The 26,557-nt window shown below is 46.5% G+C and overlaps 1 protein-coding gene across 5 annotated transcripts in view; it reads left to right on the top strand.

The window, feature by feature from the left end:
- The window catches only part of FLNB (filamin B), a 136,665-nt gene that overhangs the window by 84,938 nt on the left and 25,170 nt on the right, over positions 1 to 26,557 (top strand). For 2 of the 5 annotated variants that reach the window (XM_043885255.1, XM_043885258.1), the window contains exons 19-32: positions 2,514 to 2,631; positions 4,769 to 5,031; positions 6,493 to 7,090; positions 8,127 to 8,300; positions 9,407 to 9,569; positions 10,511 to 10,671; positions 14,045 to 14,212; positions 16,089 to 16,212; positions 17,370 to 17,526; positions 18,008 to 18,197; positions 20,420 to 20,667; positions 23,749 to 23,820; positions 24,573 to 24,675; positions 25,389 to 25,529. In XM_043885255.1, coding sequence (XP_043741190.1) covers positions 2,514 to 2,631; positions 4,769 to 5,031; positions 6,493 to 7,090; positions 8,127 to 8,300; positions 9,407 to 9,569; positions 10,511 to 10,671; positions 14,045 to 14,212; positions 16,089 to 16,212; positions 17,370 to 17,526; positions 18,008 to 18,197; positions 20,420 to 20,667; positions 23,749 to 23,820; positions 24,573 to 24,675; positions 25,389 to 25,529 — 2,680 coding nt within the window. Of the gene's footprint in view, positions 1 to 2,513; positions 2,632 to 4,768; positions 5,032 to 6,492; positions 7,091 to 8,126; positions 8,301 to 9,406; positions 9,570 to 10,510; positions 10,672 to 14,044; positions 14,213 to 15,268; positions 15,362 to 16,088; positions 16,213 to 17,369; positions 17,527 to 18,007; positions 18,198 to 20,419; positions 20,668 to 23,748; positions 23,821 to 24,572; positions 24,676 to 25,388; positions 25,530 to 26,557 lie in introns of all 5 variants that reach the window. The other 3 variants (XM_043885259.1, XM_043885256.1, XM_043885257.1) reach the window with 3 other exon arrangements.

Here is a 26,557-nt window from a genome sequence, read left to right as displayed (position 1 = left end):
TTATTATTATTTTTTGGCCACACCGTGTGACATGTGGGATCTTTGTTCCCCAACCAAGGGTTGAACCCACACCCACTGCAGTGGAAGCATGAACTCTTAGCCACTGGACCCCCAGGGAAGTCCCCCTTCATTCTTGAAGCAGAACCCCACTGTGTGAGAAATGCCATTTGTAAGAGAGGAAGGGCAATGTTTTCTGCCAAAGCACTGTTTGAGAAGCATCACTCCTACCCCGGGCCTTGTCAGTGAGGACCTGGCTGGAGTGCAGTGGGGCAGAATGAAGGGGTACAGTGAGGATGAGGGAATGGTGTGGGTGTCCCCCTGCACTGGGGGCTACACATCCTTGGAGATGGAATCTTTTCTGTGAGAACCTCCTTGGCAGTGCGAGGTTCTCTAGGGCAGGTTCTTATGTGGCCTTTCATCTCCATTTCTGCTTCTTTTAGATCCTGTGTCTATATACCTTTGTGTGTTTCAGCAGAGCTGCTAGAAATTAAGTTGCCGACATCAGGACAGGTTTTGACTTGCAACCCCAGAAAGGACTTTGGAACTACCCTGGATGCAATGGGAGAAACCATAGGGAGCCCTATGGTTTCTTTCTGTCCTCTTGAGGGTTCATTATTAGTAATGGTGAAAGGGAAGCTTTCATAGGTGAATGCCATTTTCTCATTAGGACACTCAGTGCTCTGTAGGTCATTGTTTTCCTGCTGATGCTTATCAGGGCTGGTGGAAGCCGTAGCACTGGCAACACCAGCTCGATAGCATCTTTGTTTTCAGTTCTCCACATTCCTGAGGAGAAGGTACATGGCCATGCTCACTGGTCAAGATCACAAGATCATAGGTTCTGCTAAAAACATTCTGAGACTCTTAATCTTGTATCTATAAGCCTTGTTGGGTTTCAGCTGAGCTGCTAGAAAATAAGTAGCAGATGTCAGGGCAACCTCAGGTTTTGACTTGCCCCCTCAGAAAGGACTTTTGAACCCAATGCCCTATTAGTTATATATATATATGTATGTTTTTATTTATGTATTTATTTTTGGCTGTGCTGGGTCTTTGTTGTTTAGTCACAAAGTCATGTTTGACTCTGTGACGCTGTAGACTGTATAGCCCATGAGGGTCCTCTGTCCATGGGATTTCCCAGGCAGGAATATTGAAGTGAGTTGCCATTTCCTTCTCCAGGGGATCTTCCCAACCCAGGGATGGGACCCACGTCTCCTGCATTGGCAGGCGAATTCTTTACCACGGAACCACCAGGGAATCCCTAGTTGTGGCATGCAGGATCCTTATTGCAGCATGACAACTCTTAGTTGAGGCATATGGAAATCTAGTTCCTTGACCAGGAATCAAACCCGGACCCCTTGCATTGGGAGCACAGAGTCTTAGCCACTGGACCACCAGGGAAGCCTTGAGATGTGACACTCTTGGGGCAAGGGACCCAGTGGTTTTGTGTAGAATCCATCCTAGAAAGTCAATACTCTTTCCTTCATAGAGGCACCTCATTTTTATCTTGGCTTTTCCCTCCTTCTTTATTACAAAAGGAATATAAGAAAATATTCCATAGGTCAAAAGCTACACCCTTTTAAAACTCCATCCGCGACAGCTTTTAGCGGGGGCTGAATTCCAGTGAGCCCTCTGGGGATTCATCCCTCTTTCCCCCTTGCTTCCTCCCCTCCCACATCCTCTTACGTGATACCCAGACGTTTGAGGTGAGGACAGCCTTAATCCACTGAGACAGCTGTGGGTTTTCATGGGGCCTTGGTGTGGATGGAGGCACTCAGCCGACCATGGCCAGAGGAAGCCAGCAGCGAGTGGGCCGGGACTGGCCGTGCCTCCACGGCCGCAGGGCTGCTGGCGGGGGGCCTGCTGAACCTACAGGCACAGTCCGCCTTCTCACTGGCAACTCTTCTCTCCTTGACATCCATGTGGGAGTTTCCATACTGTGCAGGGGGTCTTAGAACAGCCCCAGGCTAACTCTTGCAAATTCGTTTTTGCAGTGTAGTGGCCTGAAATCCCAGGCCATGGGAAAGAAAGATTTTGTTCAGTTAGAGGCCCCCAGGCAACCCCTGCCTTGCCCTTGGCCGGGCTGGTTCGTGTGTTTGATGTGGAGCTTGTGTGGCGGAGCATCTGGGACTCAGGTTCGGGTGACACAGATGTGAGGCCTGGCTCTCACACTTAGGACAAGCGACTTCACCTCCCTGAGCTGTGGTTTTACTGCCTGGAAAAATGGTGACCACCTCTTAGCACCGTTTTCAGGTGGAATTGAGGAAATGCTTAAAAGCACACCTCAGCAGTGTGCTCTTGAAGCTGTCCCTCTTGCTTTTTTTTCCTTTTTTTTGGTCTGATTTCTACATCATTCTTGCCATGAGGCTAAAAACTTAGATATATCTGAGATGCCTTCTAAATCTGCTGGGGCTATATACCCTGCATCTCTGGGAAGAATGGAAATCCTGGAAGGCAGGTTGAAACATCAAGTGAGTCTGCTGGTACCCACACATGTCCTTGGTTCTCTCTTATTGCAGGGTAACATGCAGGTTCTGGTTACATACGGCGGCGATCCCATCCCTAAAAGCCCGTTCACCGTGGGTGTGGCTGCTCCGCTGGATCTGAGCAGGATAAAAATTAATGGACTGGAAAACAGTAAGTGTGTCAAGAGTGGAGGGGGGGACGGGTCATTGAAGAGCAGTCAAGGTCCTTTCAAAGACAGTTCGTAGAGGAGCAAATTCTGCCATATGAGACTCTGCAGTCAGACAGACTCACGATTGAATTAGGGCTGTGCTATGGAGTAGCTCTGTGACCCTGCCTATCTCTTCACCTTTTCTCCTTTGTTCAGTGGAGGTGGGGGAAGAAGACTCACAGGCCTATTGTGAGAATTAAATGAGCCAGTAATTCAGGATCTGACTCAGAGGCAGCCCTCAGTAACTGCTGGCCTCACAGGGAAGGTTTTTATGACAAGGAGAATTGGAGGCATGCCGCTTTCTGGTAAATGTCTGTTGTACCAACTGTTCTTGACCACTGAATCCACCTTAGGGTCAGCAGTCAAGCGTAAAAACCAATTCCCAGGCACTCAGAAACCACAACTATGATGCTTCTCCCTATTCCCATCCAGATGTTCCTTTAGTTTGTTAGGGATCTTATTAGTACAAGCTCATTTCACTTAAATGAGTGAAGCAACTGAATGAATCAATGATAAAGTAAAGAGAATAGCATAATAGGGGCACTGATATGCTGCTCACTCAGCTTCCCAAGTTTAACACATGATCACAGAAGTATTTTTTTATATGTCATATAAAAATGCATGTTTCATCTAAAAACATCACAGACAAGGGTAAATTCTACTTTAAGCATCACTTCTCCCACTCCCTAGAGTGGACCAAAGTCACCAGTTCGTTCTCTGACCTTCCACATCTTCTTTCGGCATCTGTACATACTTAATTGCCAACAGAAAGTGTTTAGTAACATTTACTTCGCACTGAAGTTTCCCTGAGATACCCGCACGTCTTCAGCTTCCCTTTTTGCGTCAGTGTATCTTGGAGAACATTCATACCTCTATCCTTTTGTCAGCGTGACCACAACCTGGCTGCATGTCAGTGGCATGTATTTTCCTAGTTTTGGGGTCATGTGGGGCTCCATATACACCCCCAGGACAGCATTCTTGTGCTTATGAGGGTTTCTCTGGGTTTTGGGGGAACCCTTGGTGAACACCTTCAGGGTGCTGTGACCCAAATGTACAAGTTGTGACTGAAGCCAGCTCCCAGATCAGGGGCTCTGAAGCAAGAGCTCGATGCTGGCTTTTGTCCCTGGGGAGCAGCCACTGTCTAATCCTTCATGTGTCCCCTTGGTACTCCTTTCTCCAGGACACTGAGGATTTTGACTTCACACTAGGATGAGAACGAAGCCGATTAGAAAGAGTCTTTGGGATGTGGATCTCTGAGGCCTCTTTGTTTGTGGCTTGACACCATTCATCTTGGCATGCCCGGTATTGCCCAAGTCAGGACTTCCCTGGGTTGTGGTGGGGGCCCTAGGCTCCCAGTGCTTTTGTTTTGATTGAAAGTCCCTTCCTTGTTATTATCAAATGGAGCACATGGGTGTTCTGTGGCCCTGATTTGCAAATACTTTTCAAGTATCAACACAGTACAGAGAGTCACTTCTCAGGCCTTGCTTCAGTGCCTCTGTGTTGGCCAGCTCTGTGACTTCTGCCTTCTTTGGCTGTGGAATGGAATTTGCTGCCAAGAACCAGTAAATAAAACATTGGCTTCTGGGAGTGTTTTGATGCAAAGTTAATAATGAAAGTAGGCAGAGAAGCGACAACAGTATCAGGTTATAACTTACTGTAGATCATGGGGTCAAGTCAATTTAGATCAGTGTCCCAGCTTTGTGGTCTGTGAGATATGTACCCCAGACAACTCACTTCACACCCCCTGCTCCCCAAGCCTCAGTTTCCCTATCTGTTAAATTCTTTGGTTACTAATACATATACTACAGGGTTGTGATGAAAATGAAGAGAGATGATATGCTGTCCTCATGCCTGGCATATAAAATACATTCAGTGAATGATGACTATCATTATCATCAGTGATTACTTCATGTTCTTGTACTGGTTATTATCGAGGCTAGAATGCTGATTATTCTTATTCAATCTTGCATGTCATCCTGAGTCAACCAACGTTTGTTGCAGGAGCTGAGAAAACATTCCGTTTCCGAGGAACCATCTCTGCTGTCAGCAGTGTTTTCCCTACAGGGTCAGCTCATCCTTCTGGCTTGTCTCTCTTTGCAGGAGTCGAAGTTGGGAAGGACCAGGAGTTCTCCGTGGACACCAGAGGAGCAGGAGGCCAAGGGAAGCTGGACGTGACGATCCTAAGCCCCTCGAGGAAGGTCGTGCCGTGTCTGGTGGCCCCCATGGCAGGCCGGGAGGGCAGCACGGCCAAGTTCATCCCGCGGGAGGAAGGGCTCTATGCCGTCGACCTGACCTATGACGGACATCCTGTGCCCGGAAGCCCGTACATGGTGGAGGCCTCGCTGCCTCCTGATCCCACCAAGGTCAGCTTTTTGTGTTTGTTCCAGAACGTGTCGTCTCTTGGCAGATGTAACAGTCCTTCTTCAGTTCCACCTGGTGAAAACCTTCAGAAAATTGTTTTGTGGTCAAAGTCAGTTCTAGGTTTTTCCTGGTAGCCCAGTGGTTAAGACTTATTGCTTCCAATGTAGGGGGTACAGGTTCAATCCCTGGTCAGGGAACTAAGATGCTGCATGGCCAAAAAAAAAAAAAAGACAATGCCCATGAAATTAAACTGCACTCAAACCATTACAAAAAAAGAAAACCAGCCCCTAAGTTAGTTCTCAGTGACTGATAGTAGCTCTCTCTCCTATAATCCAGCGTGAAGGGTCCCATGCGAAGCTGGGTCCTAGTCCTGCTCCTTCTCTCTCTCTGGCTGTGAACCTTTGGTGAAGGACTCCTGTCCTTCATTTGTCAGCATCATAACAGTACTCCCTGCGAAGTGGGCCTTCAGGGTGAGGTCAGATGGTGGGTGTGGAAGCCTCGGTCTGGCATCTGGCACATGCAGTAAGCTCATCCTACACAAGCTATTATAATGAAACTTGCCTAATACAAAGAAAAATAGATTCTTCTCATTACCATTTCTTCCTTGTAGCCCTGAATCAAGGGTTCCGAAGTATTTCCAGTGTTCTGAATGGCATGGATCCTATAAAACTGTCTCATTTGTTGAATTTCACATGAAAGCCCCATCTGCTCCCTCTTTTAAAAGCAGGTTTTTTTTTTTTTAATGTTCTTCTTGTTTTTTTTTAAAATCTGACTTTATTCTTTAGAGCAATTTTAGATTCATTGTAATATTGAGAGGATGGCACAGAGATTCCCCTCACCCCACGTATATAACCTCCCCATGGTCACCATCCTCCCCAGGGTGCTACAACTGTGATAGTGGATGAATCTATGCGAACATCGTTGTCACCTAAAGTCTGTAGTTTATGTTAGGGTTCACTTTTGGGTGTTATATAGTCTATGGGTTTGGACAAACGTATAATGACATGTATTCACCGTTACAGTTTAGTTTTTTATTATGTTGAATTTATTGAGGGAGGTGTAGCAGCCAAAGCAGCAGTGAAATCCATGAAAGCCATTCAGCGAGTGCTCAGCCGGGGACACTGGAGTGCGTTGGTTGGACTGGACGTGCAGTGTCCAGCTCCAGCACTGGAGGCAAGGCTGGCAGGACAGAGGGGACCACGCCTCTGCCGTGCCCTTCCGCGCTGAGTGAGTTCCCAGTCAGGTCTCCCTTTGGCAGCCCTTTCAGCATCCACTGAACAGAACATGGCAGTAACTTGGCACTGTGGGTGAGCGAGTGAGACACATTAGACCCCAGGGAGAAGGACCACTCCATCCAAGGCCACCTGAGTGCTGAGTGCAGACTTGGCTGTTGAAAGCAGGGCTTGCTGAGTGGCTGCTCCCAGCATAAGACCGAGTCTGACTTTTATTTTGTGTTCAAATAGGTGAAGGCCCACGGTCCTGGCCTCAGAGGTGGTCTTGTGGGCAGGCCTGCCGAGTTCACCATCGACACCAAAGGAGCTGGAACCGGAGGCCTGGGCCTAACCGTGGAAGGCCCATGCGAGGCCAAAATCGAGTGCTCAGACAACGGCAACGGGACCTGCTCCGTCTCCTACCTCCCGACGAAGCCCGGGGAGTACTTCGTTAACATCCTCTTCGAAGAAGTCCACATACCTGGCTCTCCCTTCAAAGCTGACATTGAAATGCCCTTCGACCCCTCCAAAGTCGTGGCATCCGGCCCAGGCCTCGAGCACGGGAAGGTGGGCGAGGCTGGGCTGCTCAGTGTGGACTGTTCGGAAGCGGGGCCAGGGGCCCTGGGCCTGGAAGCTGTCTCGGACTCAGGGGCGAAAGCCGAGGTCTGTATCGAGAACAACAAAGACGGCACCTACGCGGTGACCTACGTGCCCCTGACGGCCGGCATGTACACGCTGACCATGAAGTACGGCGGGGAGCTGGTGCCACACTTCCCCGCCAGGGTCAAGGTGGAGCCCGCTGTGGACACCAGCAGGGTCAAAGTCTTTGGGCCCGGAATAGAAGGAAAAGGTAGGTTTCATGAAAAAAAGGAGGAGGCCACCAAAGTCATAGGGGATGCCCCTGCAGCTCAGAATATTGGGGCGGCAAACTCAAATGTCTGCAGAGATCAGGCCAGGTAGAAGAAAACTCACCTGTGTTCTCCGCATCAGTGAGTGGTAGAGGAGACCAGAGCGAAGGGGTGAGCGCGTGGTGTTTCTGATGCCCAGCCCCTGTTTCTTCACAATCCTGGCACTGTCCGCAGGTTTCCCCCGCCTTTTTTCTTTCTGGCAAAGCTAGAGATCTTGATTTTTTTTTTTCTTTTAAATGTGGATACAGAACATATTGCATTTTTGGCACTTACCTGAAAAAGGTTTAAAATGTGCTGCTGGCTGATACCACGCTTGCTGTCTTCACCCTTTGAGCTGTCCTGAATCTCATGTTTCTCTCAAGAAGTGGGCAGGTGGTTATGTTGTTACTTGGGGGAGCCTACCCTGGAAGAATCATCTTTTGCCAGGGAGATGGAAGGTGGGGAGGCATTAATATTCTTGATTCTGAGACAAAGAAACTGGTTGTCTTGGCAGTCACTGAAATTAGAATAAAGTGCTGAGAACCATGCCTCTTGAGTTTGCTGCTGAATATGAGGTGTTAGCTACATTCTTTTTTTTTTTCCTTTTTGGCCACACCACACATGTAGGATCTTAGTTCCCTGACCAGGGATCCAGCCCGAGCCTTCTACCGTGGGAACTCGAAATCTTTTTTTTTTTTAATTGGAGGATAATTGCTTTACAATAAGAAGCTCAGACTCTTAATCACTGGACTGCTGACACAGCCTCTGTCCAAGATATTCATTCTTTTTTAAAAATGTTTTAAAAAATTTATTTGTATGGCTGTGCTGGGTCTTAGTGGCAGCATGCAGAATGTAAGATCTTTAGTTGTGCCATAAGGGATCTAGTTCCCTGACAAGGGATCGAACCCAGACCCCTGCATTGGGAGCTCGGGGTCTTAGCCACTGGACCACCAGGGAAGTCCCAGTCGGCGGCATTCTTACTGTGTGATTGTTCAACAGATGTGTTTCGTGAAGCCACCACCGATTTCACGGTGGACTCGCGGCCCCTGACGCAGGTCGGAGGCGACCACATCAAGGCCCACATTGCCAACCCCTCCGGGGCCTCCACGGAGTGTTTCGTCACAGACAATGCTGATGGGACCTACCAGGTGGAATACACGCCCTTCGAGAAGGGTGAGTCGTCTTCTTGGAACATGATTCTTGCTTAGAGCTGTGCTAGACCGCCTCTCCCGGTGACTGGCGCTAAGTCCTGCCCCCTCGGCTTTGCCTGCCTCAGCAGAAGTACGGGCAGTGACTGGAGAAAGTGGAAGCCTGCCTCCCCAACAGAGCCCTCTGCCCGCTTGGTGCCTGGCATTTGGCTCTGTTGTGTAGCAACAGTTGGGCTGACTTCAGCCTCAGACTCATCTGAGCAGGTTATGGGGTGATGTCATGGCAGGTTGCTCATTTCTGCAATTTCTTAACATGATTCTTTCTTTTAAAAATTTATTTATTTTTTTGCTGTGCTGGGTCTTCGTTGCTTTCTTTGCGTGGGCTTTCTCTGATTGTGGTGAGCAGGGGCTGCTGTTCTCATTGCAGTGGCTTCATTGTTGAGGAGCATGGGCTCGAGGCCTGTGGGCTTCAGTAGCTGGAGCAGGCGGGCTCAGTAGTTGTGGCCTGCGGACTGTAGACCCTGGGCTCAGTAGTGGCACACGGGCTTAATTGCTTCTTGGCATGTGGAATCTTCCCAGACCAGAGATCAAACCCTAGCCCCCTGCATCAGCAGGCAGATTCATATCCACTGAACCTCTAGGGAAGCCCAGTTTTTTTCTTAATATTAGGAATTATTAAAATTTTTGATAAAGCATAAAAAATAAAAGCACCATATGTCCTCATTCCCTGTATATGTAATCCCTGGACATTATGATATAGATATTTTCAGTCTCTTTTCGTGAATGCTTGTCTATTTCATGGCTTTTCTTTGTCTTTTGATTAGTGACTGGGTATTTTGTCATATCAAGATGGTCTGTTTAAGATGACTGTCTTGAAAACAAACTTAGGGATTTTTGCTTGGACAGGCCTTGTGTGTGTGTTAGGAAATGGGGTTGGTATGTGATTGCCAAGTGAACAAAAGCATAAGCAGTTTGTATTTTTTAAACTCAAATCATTACCAGCATTGCTATTTGTTTAACCTATCCTTTCCGAATAGCTTGAGGTAGCACATAGACTTGAATGCTAGAGTGCTATTTCCTGCCAACAAGTGGCTCTTGTGCAAGTAAATTTCTCTGTGTTGTGTTGAACAGGCCTCCATGTAGTGGAGGTAACCTACGACGATGTGCCCGTCCCAAATAGTCCCTTTAAAGTGGCTGTGACCGAAGGCTGCCAGCCTTCTCGGGTTCAAGCTCAAGGACCTGGATTGAAGGAGGCTTTCACCAATAAGCCCAATGTCTTCACGGTGGTTACCAGGTAAGCAAAGGCCTGGGATTCGTGTGTTGACTCTGTAAAAGGAGAGTAGCCCTAGGTATTTTAAGTGATCTCAAAATGTTTTATGGATGTATCATGGTTTCCCAACTTTTTTTTTTCTTTTGAACTTTTTCTTTTGTGTTGGGGTTTAGATGATTAACAATATTGTGTTAGTTTTAGGTGAACAGCGAAGGGACTCAGCCATACGTATATATGAACCCATTCTCTGCCAAACCTCCTCGTATCCAGGCTTCCGTATTACACTGAACAGAGTTCCGCATGCTATACAATAGGTCCTTGTTGGTTTTCCATTTTCAATATAGCTGTGTGTACGTGATCTTCCCAAACTACCCCTTCCCCCAAGCAGCCATAAGTTCGTTTTATAAGTGTGAGTCTCTTTCTGTTTTGTAAGTAAGTTCTTACTTATGGTTTCCCAACTTTTGAGAGGCTTTTTATTTCATGATTTGTGAGACATCTTCCTCTGTAGAGACTTATATTACAGAGGAAGAGCAGGTATGATTTTAAAAGTACCAAAAAGCCCTTGATAATAGTCATAAAACTGCTGAGCAAAGCAGGCCTAGATGGAAACTCATTAACTTGATGATTCAGAAATGTAGAGCCGATGTCATAGTTAAATGAAATATTAGAAGTATTCCTGTTAAAACTGGTCACAAGTCACATACCTGAATTGTCCTTTCATTCCCAGCCAATGTAATTAGAAAAGATAAACAGATGAAGGGTGAGCGTTGGAAAGGAGGGGTGAAAGCTGTTTTTATTTATATTACACTGTTGAGAAATTCATGTTACACTGTGAGAGGTATCACAGTAGTTGAGTCCAGTTGGCTAAGTGGGGTAGTTTATAGAGGGATTTACATGAATTTTGTCAGTAAGCAGACTGGCATGAACCACTAGTACAACTTGGCCTTATTTCTCACACTTCACAGAGGGGCAGGAATTGGGGGTCTCGGCATAACTGTGGAGGGACCGTCCGAGTCAAAAATCAACTGCAGAGACAACAAAGATGGCAGCTGCAGTGCTGAGTACGTTCCCTTTGCTCCGGGAGATTATGACGTGAATATCACATACGGAGGTGCCCACATTCCTGGTAAGCTGTCCTTCTGAGGGGAACCCAAAGGAGAACTGATTTTTGCATGAAAGCAGGTTTGATTTAGCTTATCTCTCTGAACAGGAAAAAATGTCTGATATTTACAATAGCTGTAAAGGGAGAATTTTCCTTTGGGCTGCATTTCCAAGAATATTTCAATTCCCAAGAGGACCAGTAATAGGGTAAAATACATTGGCTTAGAGTTTTGACTGAAAATTTAGTTTTGACTGAACAACATGATTGTTCACATGTTGAAGGACCTAGATCTTCGAGAAAAGCTGATTCTTTACAAAGTTGAAAATTTCCAGTTTATGTTGTGGTTAGTTCTTATTCATCTTACACACGTCTTGTTTTCTTTCTTCCGTTAACAGTCCTGGTAGCTGATAAAGACACACAAACTCAAATTTTTATACATCAATTTCTATTTAATGATGTAATATGGATACTTACTGTGAAAAATAAGAATAATTTAATAATAATTTCCTGTCCATTACATGGTATTTCTGTATTTCACATTGTAACAACCAAAAATGTCTCCAGATGTTCTCATAAATTCGCTAGGGGACAGCATCACCTGTAGTTGAGAACCACTGCTATAAATGATTCAGACATTTTAAAAAATGACTTATATAGTGAAGAGCTCTCTAACATTCATGCTCCAGCCAAGGAATCTTCATAGATTCTAGTTCTAGAAGGGTAGGTGAGTGTGTATGGTGTGGACACAAGACTTTGGGCTCCAGGGTTGCTCATAGTCAGCTTATCTCAGGTGGCACTAGAGGTAAAGAACCCACCTGTCAATGCAGGAGAAATTAGAGGTGCAGGTTCAATCCCTGGGCCGGGAAGATCCTGTGGAAGAGGGCATGGCAACCCACTCCAGTATTCTTGCCTGGAGAATCCCACGGACAGAGGAACCTGGTGGGCTACCATCCATAGTGTCACAAAGAGTTGGACACTACTGAGAGACTTAGCACACCTTGTCTCAGGTGTGGGGAGAGCAGGAGAAACCTTGGGTGGGTCATTTCTTCTGAAGGCCATCAGCCAGGACAGGACTGCAAGGAAGGGGGCAGGCTGAGCGCCCTACATTTGGATTTCTGGAATGACTTCCAGGACGGTGGAATGTCCACTGACTGCTTGTCGGTTATCATATGCAAACATGCACACACACCCATAATCACTCCTTTTGCATACTGATTGGGAGGGAAGTATTGACATTCAACTCAGATTCATTCTACTCAGATATTTGTTGAAGCCTTCAATTCCGTTCAGTCGCTCAGTTGTGTCTGACTCTTTGCAAAACGGTATGGACTGAAGCATGCCAAGCTTCCTTGTCCATCACCAACCCCAGAGCTTGCTCAAACTCATGCCCATTGAGTTGGTGATGCCATTGTGGAAGCCTTAATTCATTTAAAATGACATTTCTCCTCAAATTTGTCCTTACAGCTCTTTCAATATAGATTTTTTAATTTCTATAATCACTTGCCAAGGAGAATTCAGCCACGGACAAGACAAAGCTCCTGCCGTTTGTGAGCTTTTTGTCTAGTGTTTACAAAGAGAGCTGGGCTTGAGATAATACAGAGCCAAGGGGACCTTTTGGAGCTTTGCAAGTGTGCAGTTCTTGGGTTGGGAGAGTAGAGCTTTGAGAATGGCGGATGACCTGGTGACTCCCGCTGGGGAGACAGTGGGGATGAGCATCTCCTGGTTTTGATGGCAACAAAACTATTTTGACTTTTTTGAGAAGGTCTGCTGGATGCCATCAGCTTTGGAATTCCCCTGGCAGAATCGGGTGAGAGGTTGGGCCCCTATGGCTGACTCACGAGCTAGAATTAAATGGCCGAGTTGGAGCATAACAACAGCAAGAGTCCTGATTGGAATTTTCTCATCGGACGTAGATGGTGCCTCTTTTGTTGTTGTTATTGTTGTTGTTTTTTTTTAGTTTAAAATTTTCAGGCTCTGTTGCCTCCCAGAGCCAAATGCCAACTTCTAGACCCCAGAGTTTTCCCAGACAGAATCATTCAATAAAGCATTGGTTGGTTGTCTTAGTGTCAGGCTTCACAGTGAAAAGAATGCAGAGTTTCTGCCATGAAACATTCAACACCCTGGTTCTAATTTACTTTCATAGGAATTCTGGTTGGTTAAATATTAGTATGGTTTTAGCTGGCGTGACACAAACAAGGTATCTGTCTTACCCACAATGGCTTCCTCTGATGGGCCAGCTGGGGTCTGTTGGTGGTGACTGTTTCCACCACTGGATTGACTAGAATGAGTGCATCAGGAAGAAAGGCCATTGTGATTGATTGGTCATGTCTGCCTGGATCACAGAGCAGGATAGTGGCCTAGATTGCTTGGTATCTACCACTCTAGATCTGAAGTTACCTTGTTGGTTCTTGGCTACTCTCCTGCTAAGTTCAGACCACTTCCACGGGAGGCGAACTTGGTGATTGGCTTTAAAGTCTGTTCATTGCCATTGCATTGAATTCCTCAGCTGTATTTAAAATAAAGCTCCTTTTTGTTTCCAGCATGGAGCATGGTGCTTGTCTTTGCCAGGGTCAGCCATTTACTTCAGTTAGCTGAAAAACCAGATGCCATTGAAGCCTGGCTATTATTAAAAAAAAAAAAAAAACAAACCAGAGCCTTGGTTCTTTGTGTGGTCTTTGTTATTTACCACCCTTGATTCTACAAAGTACAAATGTTGTACAGTGCAAAGCAGAGAAACCTCAACTTACATGGCAGTTAACATCATTAACTTTGCCAGGCGTCTCGGGGAGCATGGAGTCTCCTGTAAGAGGTGAATGTCGCTCCTTGGTGATGGACTTGACAGCCTGAGGTGTGGTGCTGGGGACACCGCGGGTCCTGTCTCTGGCTGACCTCTGGGGAGGTCTTTCTTAGTCTTCCTTGGTAGAGGACTCCCTAAAGGCTTCTAGCCTAGCTCTTGTTTCTGTATTTAGTGTTTTACTCAAATCTCAACCTCCCTGCCTTTTGCAAGTTTCAGTAGTCTTTTTTTTTTTTTTTTAATAAAAAATTATTTTTCTTTATTTATTTGGCTGCGCCAGACCTTAGTTGTGGCACAGGCCCGGATTCATTACCTTCAGAGTCTACTGATACCTTCTACACATCCCCAGTCTGTGTTACATATGATGGTATAGTGACTTGTTTACCTAAATCTTAGAGTGCTGTTCAGTACTCTGGACCTAGCACCTAGCACCTAGCACCTGGCACCATGTCTGCACATAGTAGGTACACATGGATGCACACAGCAAGACAGGAGGTGATACAGTGAGAGCCTAGGTGTGGGGCAGCAGGGTGGTTCTGGGTGCACACAAGCTCTCCAGTCACTAAGGGGGTTGTACTTAGAATCCCATGACCTCTTTTCTAGGCAGCCCCTTCAGGGTTCCTGTGAAGGATGTTGTGGACCCCAGCAAGGTCAAGATTGTTGGCCCTGGGCTGGGCTCCGGTGTCCGAGCTCGCGTCTTGCAGTCCTTCACGGTGGACAGCAGCAAGGCTGGCCTGGCCCCTCTGGAAGTGAGGGTCATGGGTCCACGAGGTAGGTACACACCCTTCCTTCCTGTCAATGCTCTCCTGCTCAGGACAGAGGCAGCCTGATCCAGAGCAGGCTGCTTATGAGTTTAGTCATGAACTTAAATTTCTTAAATTACTCTGTCGCTCTGTGTGCTAGCTAAACAGTGGGAGTTCATGCTTAAAAAGTAGGCAGGCCTGTTATTTTTCTAGCAGCCTATCTTTCCCCTCATTTAATAATGTAACCCTAAATGTCTTTTTAAAAATTTATGTATATATTTTTTCTGAAGTAGTGACGTGAAGCAAGCAGTATTTGGGCTCTCCCATGTGAAATTATCGGAACTGCATAAGTATGTTTTGGTATTTGTCGGTGAGCGGGTGGGTCTGGATTTGGGCAAGTGATGAAGGTGGAGGCGTTAACTCTCTTCAGGTTGCCTTGGTGCTCATGTAGGCTCACAGTCCAGATTTTTGGAAAGGACCAATACTTAGCCCCCGTGGCACACCGCCTTGTCGTTGTCCCAGCTCCCAAGAGAGGAGTCTCTTGGGGAATGGGCTTCCTTGGCAGTTTGACCTGCCCTTTTGCAGCCTGGAAAGCAATTTGGGTTGGGTGTGGCCAGCAGGCCCTTTTGGGACAAGTGCGGATGTGTGTTGAAATTTACCTATTTCGGTAGGTAATCGCACTTCCTCTCCCAACATATAAAAATGTGCCGTTCTCTGCCTCATCTCTTGAGTTATCTGGATTTTCCCTCAATGATGTGTTCTTGGCTTCACAGAAGTGGTGAATAAGGGCTTCCTACTTTGAAGAGGAACTTTCTCCTTAATGGGGTTCAGCAGGAGGTTATGCCCTTTGAAGCTCAGTGCAGAAGTGGTTTTGGGGAAATGAAGTCATAGGGCTGGAATTTGATTCCACCGACTTACTGAGCTTCAAGACCTCTGCACATGCGTGTGTGTGTGTGTGTGTGTGGGTGTGGGTGTGTGTGTGAGAGAGAGAGTGAGGAAGAGGAAGAAAGAAAGAGGGAAAAGCTTTATTTAGACATCTACCTCTATTACAGAGGACACCGAAATAACAGCCTTTTAATTTTAGCTGATCAGAGGATTTCCTGGTCAAGGCGCAGCCCCTTGAAAGCCATTTCAGGGTTCTTTAAACGTGACCGGAAGGGTGACGTTATGGAGACAGGTTTGCATTTTCCCACTGGCTGCTGCTCTGATGTATGGAACCTGAATGCCTCTTGCTGGCCTTGCCTCTGAAATTGCCCTGGGCCTGCCTCATCTACTTCATGAGTATGGCATGCTTTGATTAGGCCCCCCTTCCGTTGACCCTTTCTTGAGACTCTTGACTAGAACTGGGATCTGGAATCTACCAACCTAATGCATGCCTTGACTATGATTTAATGTACTCTCACTTGCCCTGCATGCTACACCCAGCATGCTGGCGCCATAGTGGTTTTTGCTCAAAGGTGGATACAAGTCTTGACTGGCTGGCCCGTTGGTTACCTTTTGCGGTTCGGAGTTCTGGATTCTTTGGCCTTCTTTCGGCTGTAGACTGAAATTGCCACATCCCAAGCATGCCTAACCAGCTTGAAAGGATAGCATGTCTGCAGCATGCCCCCTCCAGCAACAAGTGCAGGCAGTCTCCTTAATTATACTCTCGGTCCAACTGAGTGTACTTGAGCCAACAAAAAGCTAAAGGTGTCTCTTAGGGTCATGGTTGCATTTGTGCAACCATGAATTGACCATCCTGTCTCCTGTGATTTCTTAGACCTCTGATTATGGCCTGCTTGCCTGTGTGTTACTCAGTGGAAACTCATAGCTCTCAGGGATGAATGTAATATTTTCTGAGCTCAGCCCAGGGTGGAGTGAAGGGCAGACCAGGCAGCTCCAACAGCCCTCTCATCTGTTTTTAGGCCTGGTGGAGCCAGTGAACGTGGTGGACAATGGTGATGGCACACATACAGTGACCTACACCCCATCCCAGGAGGGACCTTACGTGGTCTCTGTTAAATACGCTGATGAAGAGATCCCTCGTAGGTAAGCTCCTGACCCTTAGAGAAGGGGTCCAAGTCAATCTCAAAACCTCCTCTCTCATGATTAACTCTGCTCTGGTGCCCTATCCATCTATTCATCTACCCATGTATTTATCCATCTAGCTATCCTTCTATCCATTCATCTATCCATGTCTCCATCTATCTATCCATCCATCATCCACCCATCCATGTAACCATCTGTGTATCTATCCATATGTCCATCTACCCATCCATTTGTTTATCCATGTATCCATCCATCCACCCATCCAAGTATTCATGCATCCATCTATCTACCCATCCATCCATCCATCCATCCAGTCAGCATTGCTGAAAGCCTGCATGCCCTACACAAGCGTTAAAATACACTGGCCATGGTGTTTGTGTCTCCTCCTCTCTTGGTGCCCCCTTACATTTATTCCTTTCAGCCACCTTTAATGTAAAGATGAGCTGAAATTAAAAAGTGCATTAGTTCATCAAAGTCTTCTTTCTGGTGACTGTGCAACTTGTTTTCTAATCAGGGCAAAGATTTTTTTTTTACTTTTTTACTAATTGAGAATTTGCTTGACAATAGCATTCTCAAGAGATGTTGTTCGTATTAATACAAGGAATGTTATATAAGCTCTTCATCTCGCAGAACAGTCTACAAAGAATTTTTTTTAAGCATACTTAAAATTTGAATTTTCACCTATACTCCTAATATACATATTTTACATAAAGCTGTAGCTCCATGGAAATGTATAAATCATAAGTTACATTTGTAGTATTATTAATACTTGATTAATAGGTTTTGAATCATCTAAAACACACTAAAATGTAGAATATAAGAGGACGGGATAATATTGAAAGCATCAGTTTTAATGTTTTTTCTTTCCATTTTGGTGACCATTGTGTTAGCAAAACAAAAGTGGGTTACATGTGTTTAACCCCATGTTTGCCAAACTATTATGGATATTAGTTGGTATCCCATGGAATTCAGTAAGGGAAAGCTGATTTGCTATATGATGGTTACGTGGTTGTAAATTTCTCCAGATTTAAGGCTCTTGAGTCCTAAATGCTTTAGAAATTCCCCACTCAATCCCAGTCTCTTTGTGTGAGAGAGGTCAGATGTAGCTGGACTGAAGTGTATCCATACTGACTTGGGATGTGCATATGTCTGTCAAGTCCCTTTAAGGTCAAGGTCCTTCCCACATACGATGCCAGCAAAGTGACCGCCAGCGGCCCTGGCCTCAGTACCTATGGTGTGCCTGCCAGCCTGCCTGTGGAGTTTGCGATCGATGCCAGAGATGCTGGGGAAGGCTTGCTTGCTGTTCAGATAACGGTAATTTTGAGTGATTTTTCTGGAGCCAAACTGCATTAGTAAGATCTAATTTCCCAGTCAGGGATAAGAATCAGATTTTAACAACCAGTTCCTGATCTCACGAAAATGTTTGTCAGATTTCCCCACTGGAGAGTCAGTAATTGTGCAGGGGAACAAACGTGCTCGCCTGAGAAATCTAAGGGTTTAACTCTAGGTACCACTTTTTGGTGAATCTCATGTATTTTGCTCCCTATTATAACTGCTCCTAAATTTTAAATTTCTGAATGTTTAAAATTACTCATTGGATTAGTTAGGACTAAGTTCTGCTGTGTATCACAGTAAACCCCTAAATAAAAGTGGCTAAACGCATTCATAGTTCTCTCTTGTTAGGTTTGGAGGCCAGATAAAGTCCCTGGGTGCTGTGTGACTTAGGAATGTGTCAAGGTTTTTCTTGAATGATTAGATGACAACATCCTAAATAGCATTTCTCTATGATCCACAGGACCAAGAGGGGAAACCCAAAAGAGCCATTGTCCACGATAATAAAGATGGCACGTACACTGTCACTTACATCCCGGACAAGACTGGACGGTATATGATTGGGGTCACCTACGGCGGGGATGACATCCCATTGTCTCCCTACCGCATCCGGGCCACACAGACGGGTGATGCCAGCAAGTGCCTGGCCACGGGTGAGTGCAGCTCAACGACTTTGGCATCACAAAGCCAGCGTATGCCATCTCATCACTGTGTGATCCGGGCAAGATGCTCAGCTTCTCTCAGCCTCAGTCAGACTTAGACGGAAGGCCTTTCTGGAAAACATTTAAGTTCATGAAGTTCTTCCAAGGATCAGAGACTTTCACAGGGCTATTACAGAGAGAGCAGATGAGGTCAGACGTGAGAAGTGATTAGCACAGTGCTGGCACGTGGAAACTATTATAATTACTTTCAAAGTGGGTGATTTGTTGAGATTTCAACTGTGATGGTAGCTCCCATAAAAAACATCAAATGTATGCCTTTCATGAGTAGATTGTTTAGTCTTAGAGATTTACTCGAGCATTTCAGGCCAGCACTAGAGAAACCCATTAGAGGACCTAGCTTTTTCCTCAATACTCAGGACTTACGTTTGAGTTTCTCGGGAATTTTCTAGGAATATTTGAGCATCATAGTTCCTTCCATTTCTAAGACACAACCATTTAAATATCATGAGCAACTCTGATGCTGCTTCAAGCAGATTTCAAACCATAAATCTCCATCTCTGAAAGGAAACAGATTTGCTTCTCTAAATAAAACTTTACAGAAGTCTACCCTGGATGTTTCCTATTTCTCTCATCTTATTCTGAATGGAGAAATGCTTCTTGCTTTTAGGTTGTAAAAGCCAAACCTTTGGCAAGGTTATAAATTGTTCATATTGGCTCAGCACCCACCACAAAATTGAGAAATTCTGTAACACTGACCAGTCTGCCCCCTGTTAGGTCTATGCTGTTCCAGGGACAGCTGGATTGCATTTTGGTAACCTGTTGTTGTTGTTCAGTTGCTAAATTGTGTCTGACTCTTTTTGACCCCATGGACTGCAGATGCCAGGCTTCTCTGTCCTTCACTATCTCCTGGAGTTTGTGCAAACTCATGTCCATTGAGTCGGTGATGCCATCCAACCATCTCATCCTCTGTCGTCCCCTTCTCCCCCTGCCCTCAATCTTTCCCAGCATAAGGGTCTTTTCCATTGCGTTGGCCCTTCGCATGAGGTGGCCAAAGTATTGGAGCTTCAGCTTTAGCATCAGTCCTTCCAATGAATATTCAGGATTGATTTCCCTTAGGATTGCCTTGTTTGATCTTGCTGGTTAAGGGACTCTGAAGAGGTGGGGACTTCCTCTTGGCTTTCCAGGCTCTTCTGCCTCCCCCGCTGAGGCAGGAGGCTGCTCAGCCTGGGGTCTCATTTGGCCCCTCCTCTTAGCCTGTCATTCAGGGCCAGACTGTCACCTTCCCTCCACTGCTCACTGTCTCCGTGTGATTATCACTCCCTGCTGCTCCCACACACTTTGGTTTCTTTTTCCAGGGTGCCTTCAGTTCACACTTTTTGCACTCCCTGGTCCGTGAATCATCAGTAAAGGGGGTGCCATAGATGAGGGGAGGCAGACACTGGTCATCATTTGGAGGCAAAGGTTGTGAGTCTTCCTTAGCTTAGAGTGCCCATCCTTCAGAATTACCCTTTCTCAGGAATGCCTCTGTCGATGGGGCAACCCTGGGATGTATCTTTGAACTTTCACCTAGATGTGCTGTAGGATGCTTCTCTGAAGAACAATCATTGACTGCTTTTTGTTGTTGCACCACGCTGCTCTTGGGGTCTTAGTTCCCCAAACAGGGATGGAACCCACGTCCCGGGCAGTGAAAATGAGGAATCCTAACTACTGGACTACTAGGGAATCCCTGGCTATTATCATTATTATTATTTTTTGTGACTTAGTCCTCCCTCAGTGTTTTCACTGCAGACTGAGTTGGCATTCTTAGTGTCCAGCCTGCCTCCATCTGCCCAGTTAGATTTTGAGCATCTTGAGAGCTGAGACTCTGGTGTGCTCCCCTTTGTATGTATCTGGCATTTAAATGCCCAGGATGTGTTTGCTGATGAAAGTCAGCCTTCATCCCCATACCCTGGAATGCCAGCAAAGTGGGTTTAACATACAGTTGTCACTCAGAACTCACAGATGCTCCTCATTTAGTTAATAAGTGATGGATAGAATGCTCCCTGGAGAAACATCTTCCCTGGGGCATCTCTGGGCTATCCCTCTGCACAGTAGCAGCTGAGGGTCTGACGTTCATTCACAGATACAACAAACGTGTGCAGTTTGTTCTTGGGCCTCTAGGGCAGATGTCTGTGGTCGAAGCTCCCATACTTTCCTCCTAAACTTTTCTCCAGGGCCTGGAATCGCCTCTACTGTGAAAACCGGCGAGGAAGTGGGCTTTGTGGTGGATGCCAAGACCGCCGGGAAGGGCAAAGTGACCTGCACAGTTTTGACCCCAGACGGCACTGAGGCTGAGGCCGATGTCATCGAGAATGAGGATGGCACCTATGACATCTTCTACACAGCTGCCAAGCCGGGCACCTATGTCATCTATGTGCGCTTTGGTGGCGTCGATATTCCCAACAGTCCCTTCACTGTCATGGTAAGGAAACTACCTTCTCTAGAGTTTGTAGTTGTTAGCACAGACAGTAACAGCTGCTGATTGTTAAACCTGGACTGAGACTTCCTGGGCCAGTTTGTTTGTTTGTTTTTCTGTTTAAAAAATTTTTTTTTTCCTTAAGCAATCAGGATCTTGCAATAATCTCTAGAGACCCAAGGATACTTTGTCTCTAAGTGGTTTTAAGGAATCATATTGGCAATCAAAGTATCCATCATGCTACTGGGTCTTAGGCCATGTTTTGGCCTAAGCCCAGTTCAGAAAAATTACACTTTGACCCAAAAAATGTCCATAAGTAAAACATTACAGTTTTTCCTTCTGCTGGTTCTTCCTCTTCTCCTCCCCCGGAGGAGAGAGGCTCCCATGCTCTTGATATTACAGACTTGTCTCTAATGTACCAGGACTCAAAGTACCCCCAGTTGTGTTTTGGAAAGATTCAGAACTTTGATGGTAAGAGGGAAATAGCTTGTCTTTTGAAGCTAGGAACATCTGCAATAAAAGGAAGGCATTATGCAAATCCTCTGGGCCAGAGAATGGCTAGACCCTGTAATTTTCAAGTCTGAGTGACATTTAGATCTTCCTTTGATTACTTAGGTTCTTACACAAGGAAAAGGGGTTAGAAACCTTAGGAGAAGTCCTTCATTTCACCCCTAAAACTAAGCATTGTTGGTCCTGTTACAAATGCCACATAGGAGCAGGGATCAGGCTGAGTCTGCTGAACTCAGACTGCCCGCTCTGCACTGTCGCTGAGCACTGTCCTCACTGATGTCCTTTGATGTAACGGGAACAGACCACGAAGTTCACAGACCTCAGTTGGCCTGGCCGCATGCATGGCCCACAAAGCTCCTTCTGATGATTTGACTTTACACAGCAGCAGAGAAGAGCATGAAGACCATTGCAGCAGCAGGTCACATCTGTCTCCCGCTCTGTAAACAGCTGTACCTTTATTCTTTTCCATAGACGTTTGCTTATCTGTAAACATTGTGCCCGAGACCTGGAGCCCTTTTGTGTCTCAAGGATGGAGATACTTGTCAGCGTTTGACACTGTTGACTTGGGAGTGTTTTTCCTCCTTCAGGAGAGAAAGAGATGCAGCTAGAGAGTTTGTGTCCTAATTTACAGAGAAGTCCCAGTTGTAGCTTTAAGGATCTGTTTTAGCCCACAGGAGTTTTTTCTGGTTGGTTAGATTGGGCAGAGGTTGCCATCCTATTAGAGAAATGAGCTGGGGAAAAGAGACCACGTTTAGAGGGTGGGAATGAGGAAATCCGGAAGGGCACACCAAGGACTCTTCTAGCAGATGAGTCAGAAACCTGAAGTGGGGGCCGCCAAACTCTTTAGGAGGAATGTCCCTTCAGCCCTGGGATGCATACAAAGCAAGACTACTTGGTGTAAATGGTCTTCACCCCTGCCAACGACTGCCAAAGGCAGAAGAGGGTGACACTCAGGGCACACGATTTAGGTCTTCATTCTCTGAACTTCCTCCAGCCTTTCCTGGATGGGGTGACTTTTTGTTAATTGGCCTCTTGTGGGTAGTTTTCCTGCCTTTCCCTACAGGCTTGGGGCCAAAGGGACGGGAACATCAGTACTTTCTTTGTAGCCAATATGTGCAGGAGCCCCAGCAGGCTGGTTCATTTAAATACTTCACACAGGTGCACACAGCAAGGCATGGGTTTTGCAGCTTCTCTGCCTGTTGCCGTTGAGGAGTCATTGATCAAAGGCTATAGCATAGCCATTGAAAGATCTTACCGGCAGAGGTGTCCTGGACTCGCCCCCAGTCTGAGATGGTCCGGGAATTGGGGAATAGGGCTATTTCAAATGTTGAAGTTTACCAAGCTGCCTTTATAAGTGAAGCACCTTTCTGAGATGCCAGAATTCACAGGAAAGACTAAACACGGACACGGAAGTTTTCCTCCATAGGGGAGGATTTCTAGTTCTTTTATTTTTATTTATGTTTTGGCTGTACCGTATGGCATGTGGTCTTCGTTCCCTGACCAGAGATGGAACCTGTGCCCCACGCAGTGGAAGCATAGAGTCTTCACCGCTGGACCACCAGAGAGGTCTCTCCAGTCCTTTTGGTGTAGGAGAAGAGGGAACTGAGAAGGGGCCCATCCCTTAAGTCTCTGGTTTTGAAAAAATGAATTTAGAAAAACTTTTAGAACATTGACTACTATTGACACATACCAAGTAACAAGAGTCCCCGTTCCCAATCTCATGCTGCAGGGGTGGCCAGTGTTAGGTTTTTTTTTTAACTTGTACAAGAAGCATATCAGTTTCGGGACTTTTCTGGTGGTCCAGAGGTTAATCCTTCATCCTTCCAATGCAGGGGCCACAGGTTCAACCCCTGGTCAGGAAACTAAGATCCCACATGCCATGTGGCATGGCCAAATTAACAACAACAAGAATACATCAGGGACTTCCCTGATGATCCAGTAGTTAAGATGCTGTGCTTCTAATGCAGGAGCTATGGGTTTGAACCCTGGCCAAGGTATTAAGATCCCACATACTGCATGGCCAAATAAATAATTTTTTTTTTAAAAAATGGCAAAATATTAAAAACAACACACCAGGTTACACCGTGCACATTGCTTTTCATCTTGCTTCCTTTACTCAATGTGCTGTAAATGCCCTTCTATATTAATTGATCAGACACAGTCACCTCTTCAGAGTGGCTATACTGGGGTCCACTGTGCACACTTACATAATTTCCTTAACCGACTCCCTTACAGATGGACATTGGGTTGTTTTAGCCTGTCCCGACAATGAATAGCACCAATAAAATCCTTTGCATACATCACATACCTATGGACTCTCCTGCTAGTATTTCTGTCGTTCTGCTTCCTAGAAGCGGGGTCACAGGTTCACAGGGCAGGTGGATTTGACATTCAAAGAGAGGAGGCCAGCTGGCTGTCCACAAAGGGAGGGAAGAATATGGGCTCCCGCTGCAGTGAGTGGCTCCCTGCTAGGCAGGATAGATAGGGGTGGAGGGGAGACCTTGGGTGGTAGAATCTTCTGAGTAGTGATGTCCCTCCAGTGTGATTCCCAACTAATTTGCATTTGCCACTGACCAGGCCACAGATGGGGAAGTCGCAGCTGTGAAGGAGGCACCGGTAAATGCATGTCCCCCTGGATTCAGGCCCTGGGTACACTTTTGGTTTTTGTTTTTACGTTTTCCCTTTTCCACGTCTGTGTTTACTCACCCTTCATTTTAGAAAAGCTACAGCCTGCTTTTGGGGGATTGCTTAAGCCCTCTGGGTGTCCTGGTCATTGGTTTGTCCCCACTGATCAGCCCATCACCATGGCCCCCGCTTTCTCTCTAATGAGACCCACCCGTGTCATCGTCTGCGCTCCACGAATCGCCCGCCACCATGTCTGTGATCACGCTCGGTGTAGTTGGTCTCCACATTTAAAGAGAAAGACGGACATTTGTCCTCAGCCCTCCTGCTGACTCTCAAAGCCGCCACTTGCACATCGGGTTTCTGTTGAGGGAGAAAGCCACTGCTGCTCCTTTCTGCCACTTAAAACGCACCTTCTTTTCCAGGCCACCAGCAACTAAACCTTTCCAGGTGGAACCTCTTGGGACTCACAGACATTGCTGTCTCTCACTTTTCCACTTTCCCTGTGGGCACTGCTGGGAATTTCACAAGCAAACAGCCTAGGGATTTTTAGCAATTGGTCAGCATGACTCCTCCAATCCATCCCTCAGGTGTTGTCCACTCTGGCCCCAGAGCCAGTTAGACAAAGCCCACAATGCATGGGCAGCCATATCCTTGAATCCTGGCTGGACGAGCTTGCAAAATTCCCAGTTGCTCTGACCCGCCCCCTGCAGCTTCCCCAGCCCACACTGGGGAAGTGTTGCCCACTTTACCCAGTGACCGCTGCTTCCTGTTTCTAGGTAACAGAAGAAGCCTATGTCCCAGTGAGCAACATGAACGGCCTGGGGTTTAAGCCTTTTGACTTGGTCATTCCATTTGCAGTCAGGAAAGGAGAAATCACCGGTAAGCACTATTGGGAAAGCCCTCTTGTCCTCACTGTCTCTCACTAGCTATCCATACGGTGCTCAGGAGCTGGTTCCACCTGTTCCCCAGACCTGGGGTTCAGAACCCAGCATCCCTGGCTGTAGGGAGTCGGTCCATGAGCCCCTGAGATCGCAAAATGTTCTGTGTATTTATGTGTGTTTCTGAAGAGCAGGTTCATTTATAACTTGCATGCTGAAGAAAGGACCAGAAATTGTCTATAGAGGGAGAGCCACTGTGTTAATATCTCTCTTGATTGTCAGCTTCCTCTTCCCCTGCCTCTTCCTGCCTTTTTTTACTCTTCCACTCTTCCAGATGTGACATTGTCCCCGAGGTCTGTTGTGTAAGAGTTACTTCTCCTTGCCTTCTTTCAATGCCTGCTTCTGTCTGACTTGATGCTTTACTGGTCTGATTGGTCTCGTGGTCTTCTCAAGTCCTGTTTAAGCTTCTAATGGCTGTCAGTTCAAAAGACCCTTTGCTTGTGGGTTGCCTGCTGCATTTTGTGGAAACACAAGAGAACAGAATGAAGGCAGGTATGTCTCTGCTTCCTGTTACGGAGCTTGGTGTTTTACGCAGCAGTGAGTGTTCTTGGGTCTGAGAACCTTTGTTGTGAAGGTCGCCTGTGCCTCAGTGCTCGGCTCCTGGTGGGACAGTCTTTGGTGGGGTCACTGTCCTGTCTCCATGTGCTCCAACAGGAGAGGTTCACATGCCTTCCGGGAAGACAGCCACGCCCGAGATTGTGGACAACAAGGATGGCACGGTCACGGTCAGATACGCCCCCACGGAGGTCGGCCTCCATGAGATGCACATCAAGTACATGGGTAGCCACATTCCTGGTGAGTCGGCTTCCACGCCTCTGCCGCCCGGCCCCGAAGGTCTCCAGGAGTCAGTTGTTCAGTCAGATGCCGTGCGGTTCTTGGTGGCAGATTTGGGGATGCAGTGTGGGCCTCCCTGCAGAACCAAGCAGCCTGTGACCCCAGCAGATCTGGCTAATTTCCAGCAGGGACGGTGCAGCCGAGTGGCCCGGGTCACAGTGCAGGCCTTTCGGTCTGGGATTGTTTTGTCTTCGTCACTGTGCCTAGCATGGCCAAGGGGTGAAGCAGGGAGAAAAAAATGGGAGACTTGTCAAGGGACTTTCCAGCCTGGCCTGCAGAGCCCAAAGCAGCATCAGGGTTTGGGACAGGAGGAGAGGTTGTGAGAAGAGGATATGTTGTTTTATTGTCACTCTGCCCTTGACAAGGAAAGCCAGCTCAAATTTCACATCCATCCACTAGCACATGTGTGCTTGTGCTCAGCTGTGTCCAGATTTTTCTGACATGTTGGACTGTAACCCACCAGACTCCTCTGTCTATGAGGATTTTCCAAGCAAGAATACTGGAGTGGTTTGCCATGCCCTCTTCCAGGAGATCTTCCCAACCTGGGGATGGAACCTCCTGCGTCTCCCGCATTGCAGGCAGATTCTTTACCATTGAGCCACTGGGGAAGCCCAGCATAGGATTACTTTCTTTTTCTTTAAATTGTTTAAATAGTTCTTTATTTCTTAGTGTAATATTTTAAGTATGTAACCTAGCCAAATAGTTTAAAAAAGATGTGGAGGAAGGTTTCCTTCCCACCCATGTCCCCTATCTACCCTCTCCTTGAACCTGACCATTACTGATTTTTTACGTTAGATTTTCCAAATAAGTTTTAAGACTCTTCGAGAGATGCGAATACAGATTTTTAATCCCTCTTTGTTTTGTAAACAGTAGTGTTCGCTGCTCATTATTCTGACCTTACTCTTCACCTAACATTATAACCTGGAGAGCTTTGCATGTCTGAATAGTAGTGTGTGTTCATGGTGTCCCACCGTTCGGGTGAACATCAC

The sequence above is a fragment of the Cervus elaphus genome, chromosome 24 (genome assembly GCF_910594005.1).
Source record: "Cervus elaphus chromosome 24, mCerEla1.1, whole genome shotgun sequence".
NCBI classification, from domain to species: Eukaryota; Metazoa; Chordata; class Mammalia; order Artiodactyla; family Cervidae; genus Cervus; species Cervus elaphus.
Note: the sequence above shows the minus strand (reverse complement) of the source record. Positions and strands in the feature narration are given on the sequence as shown.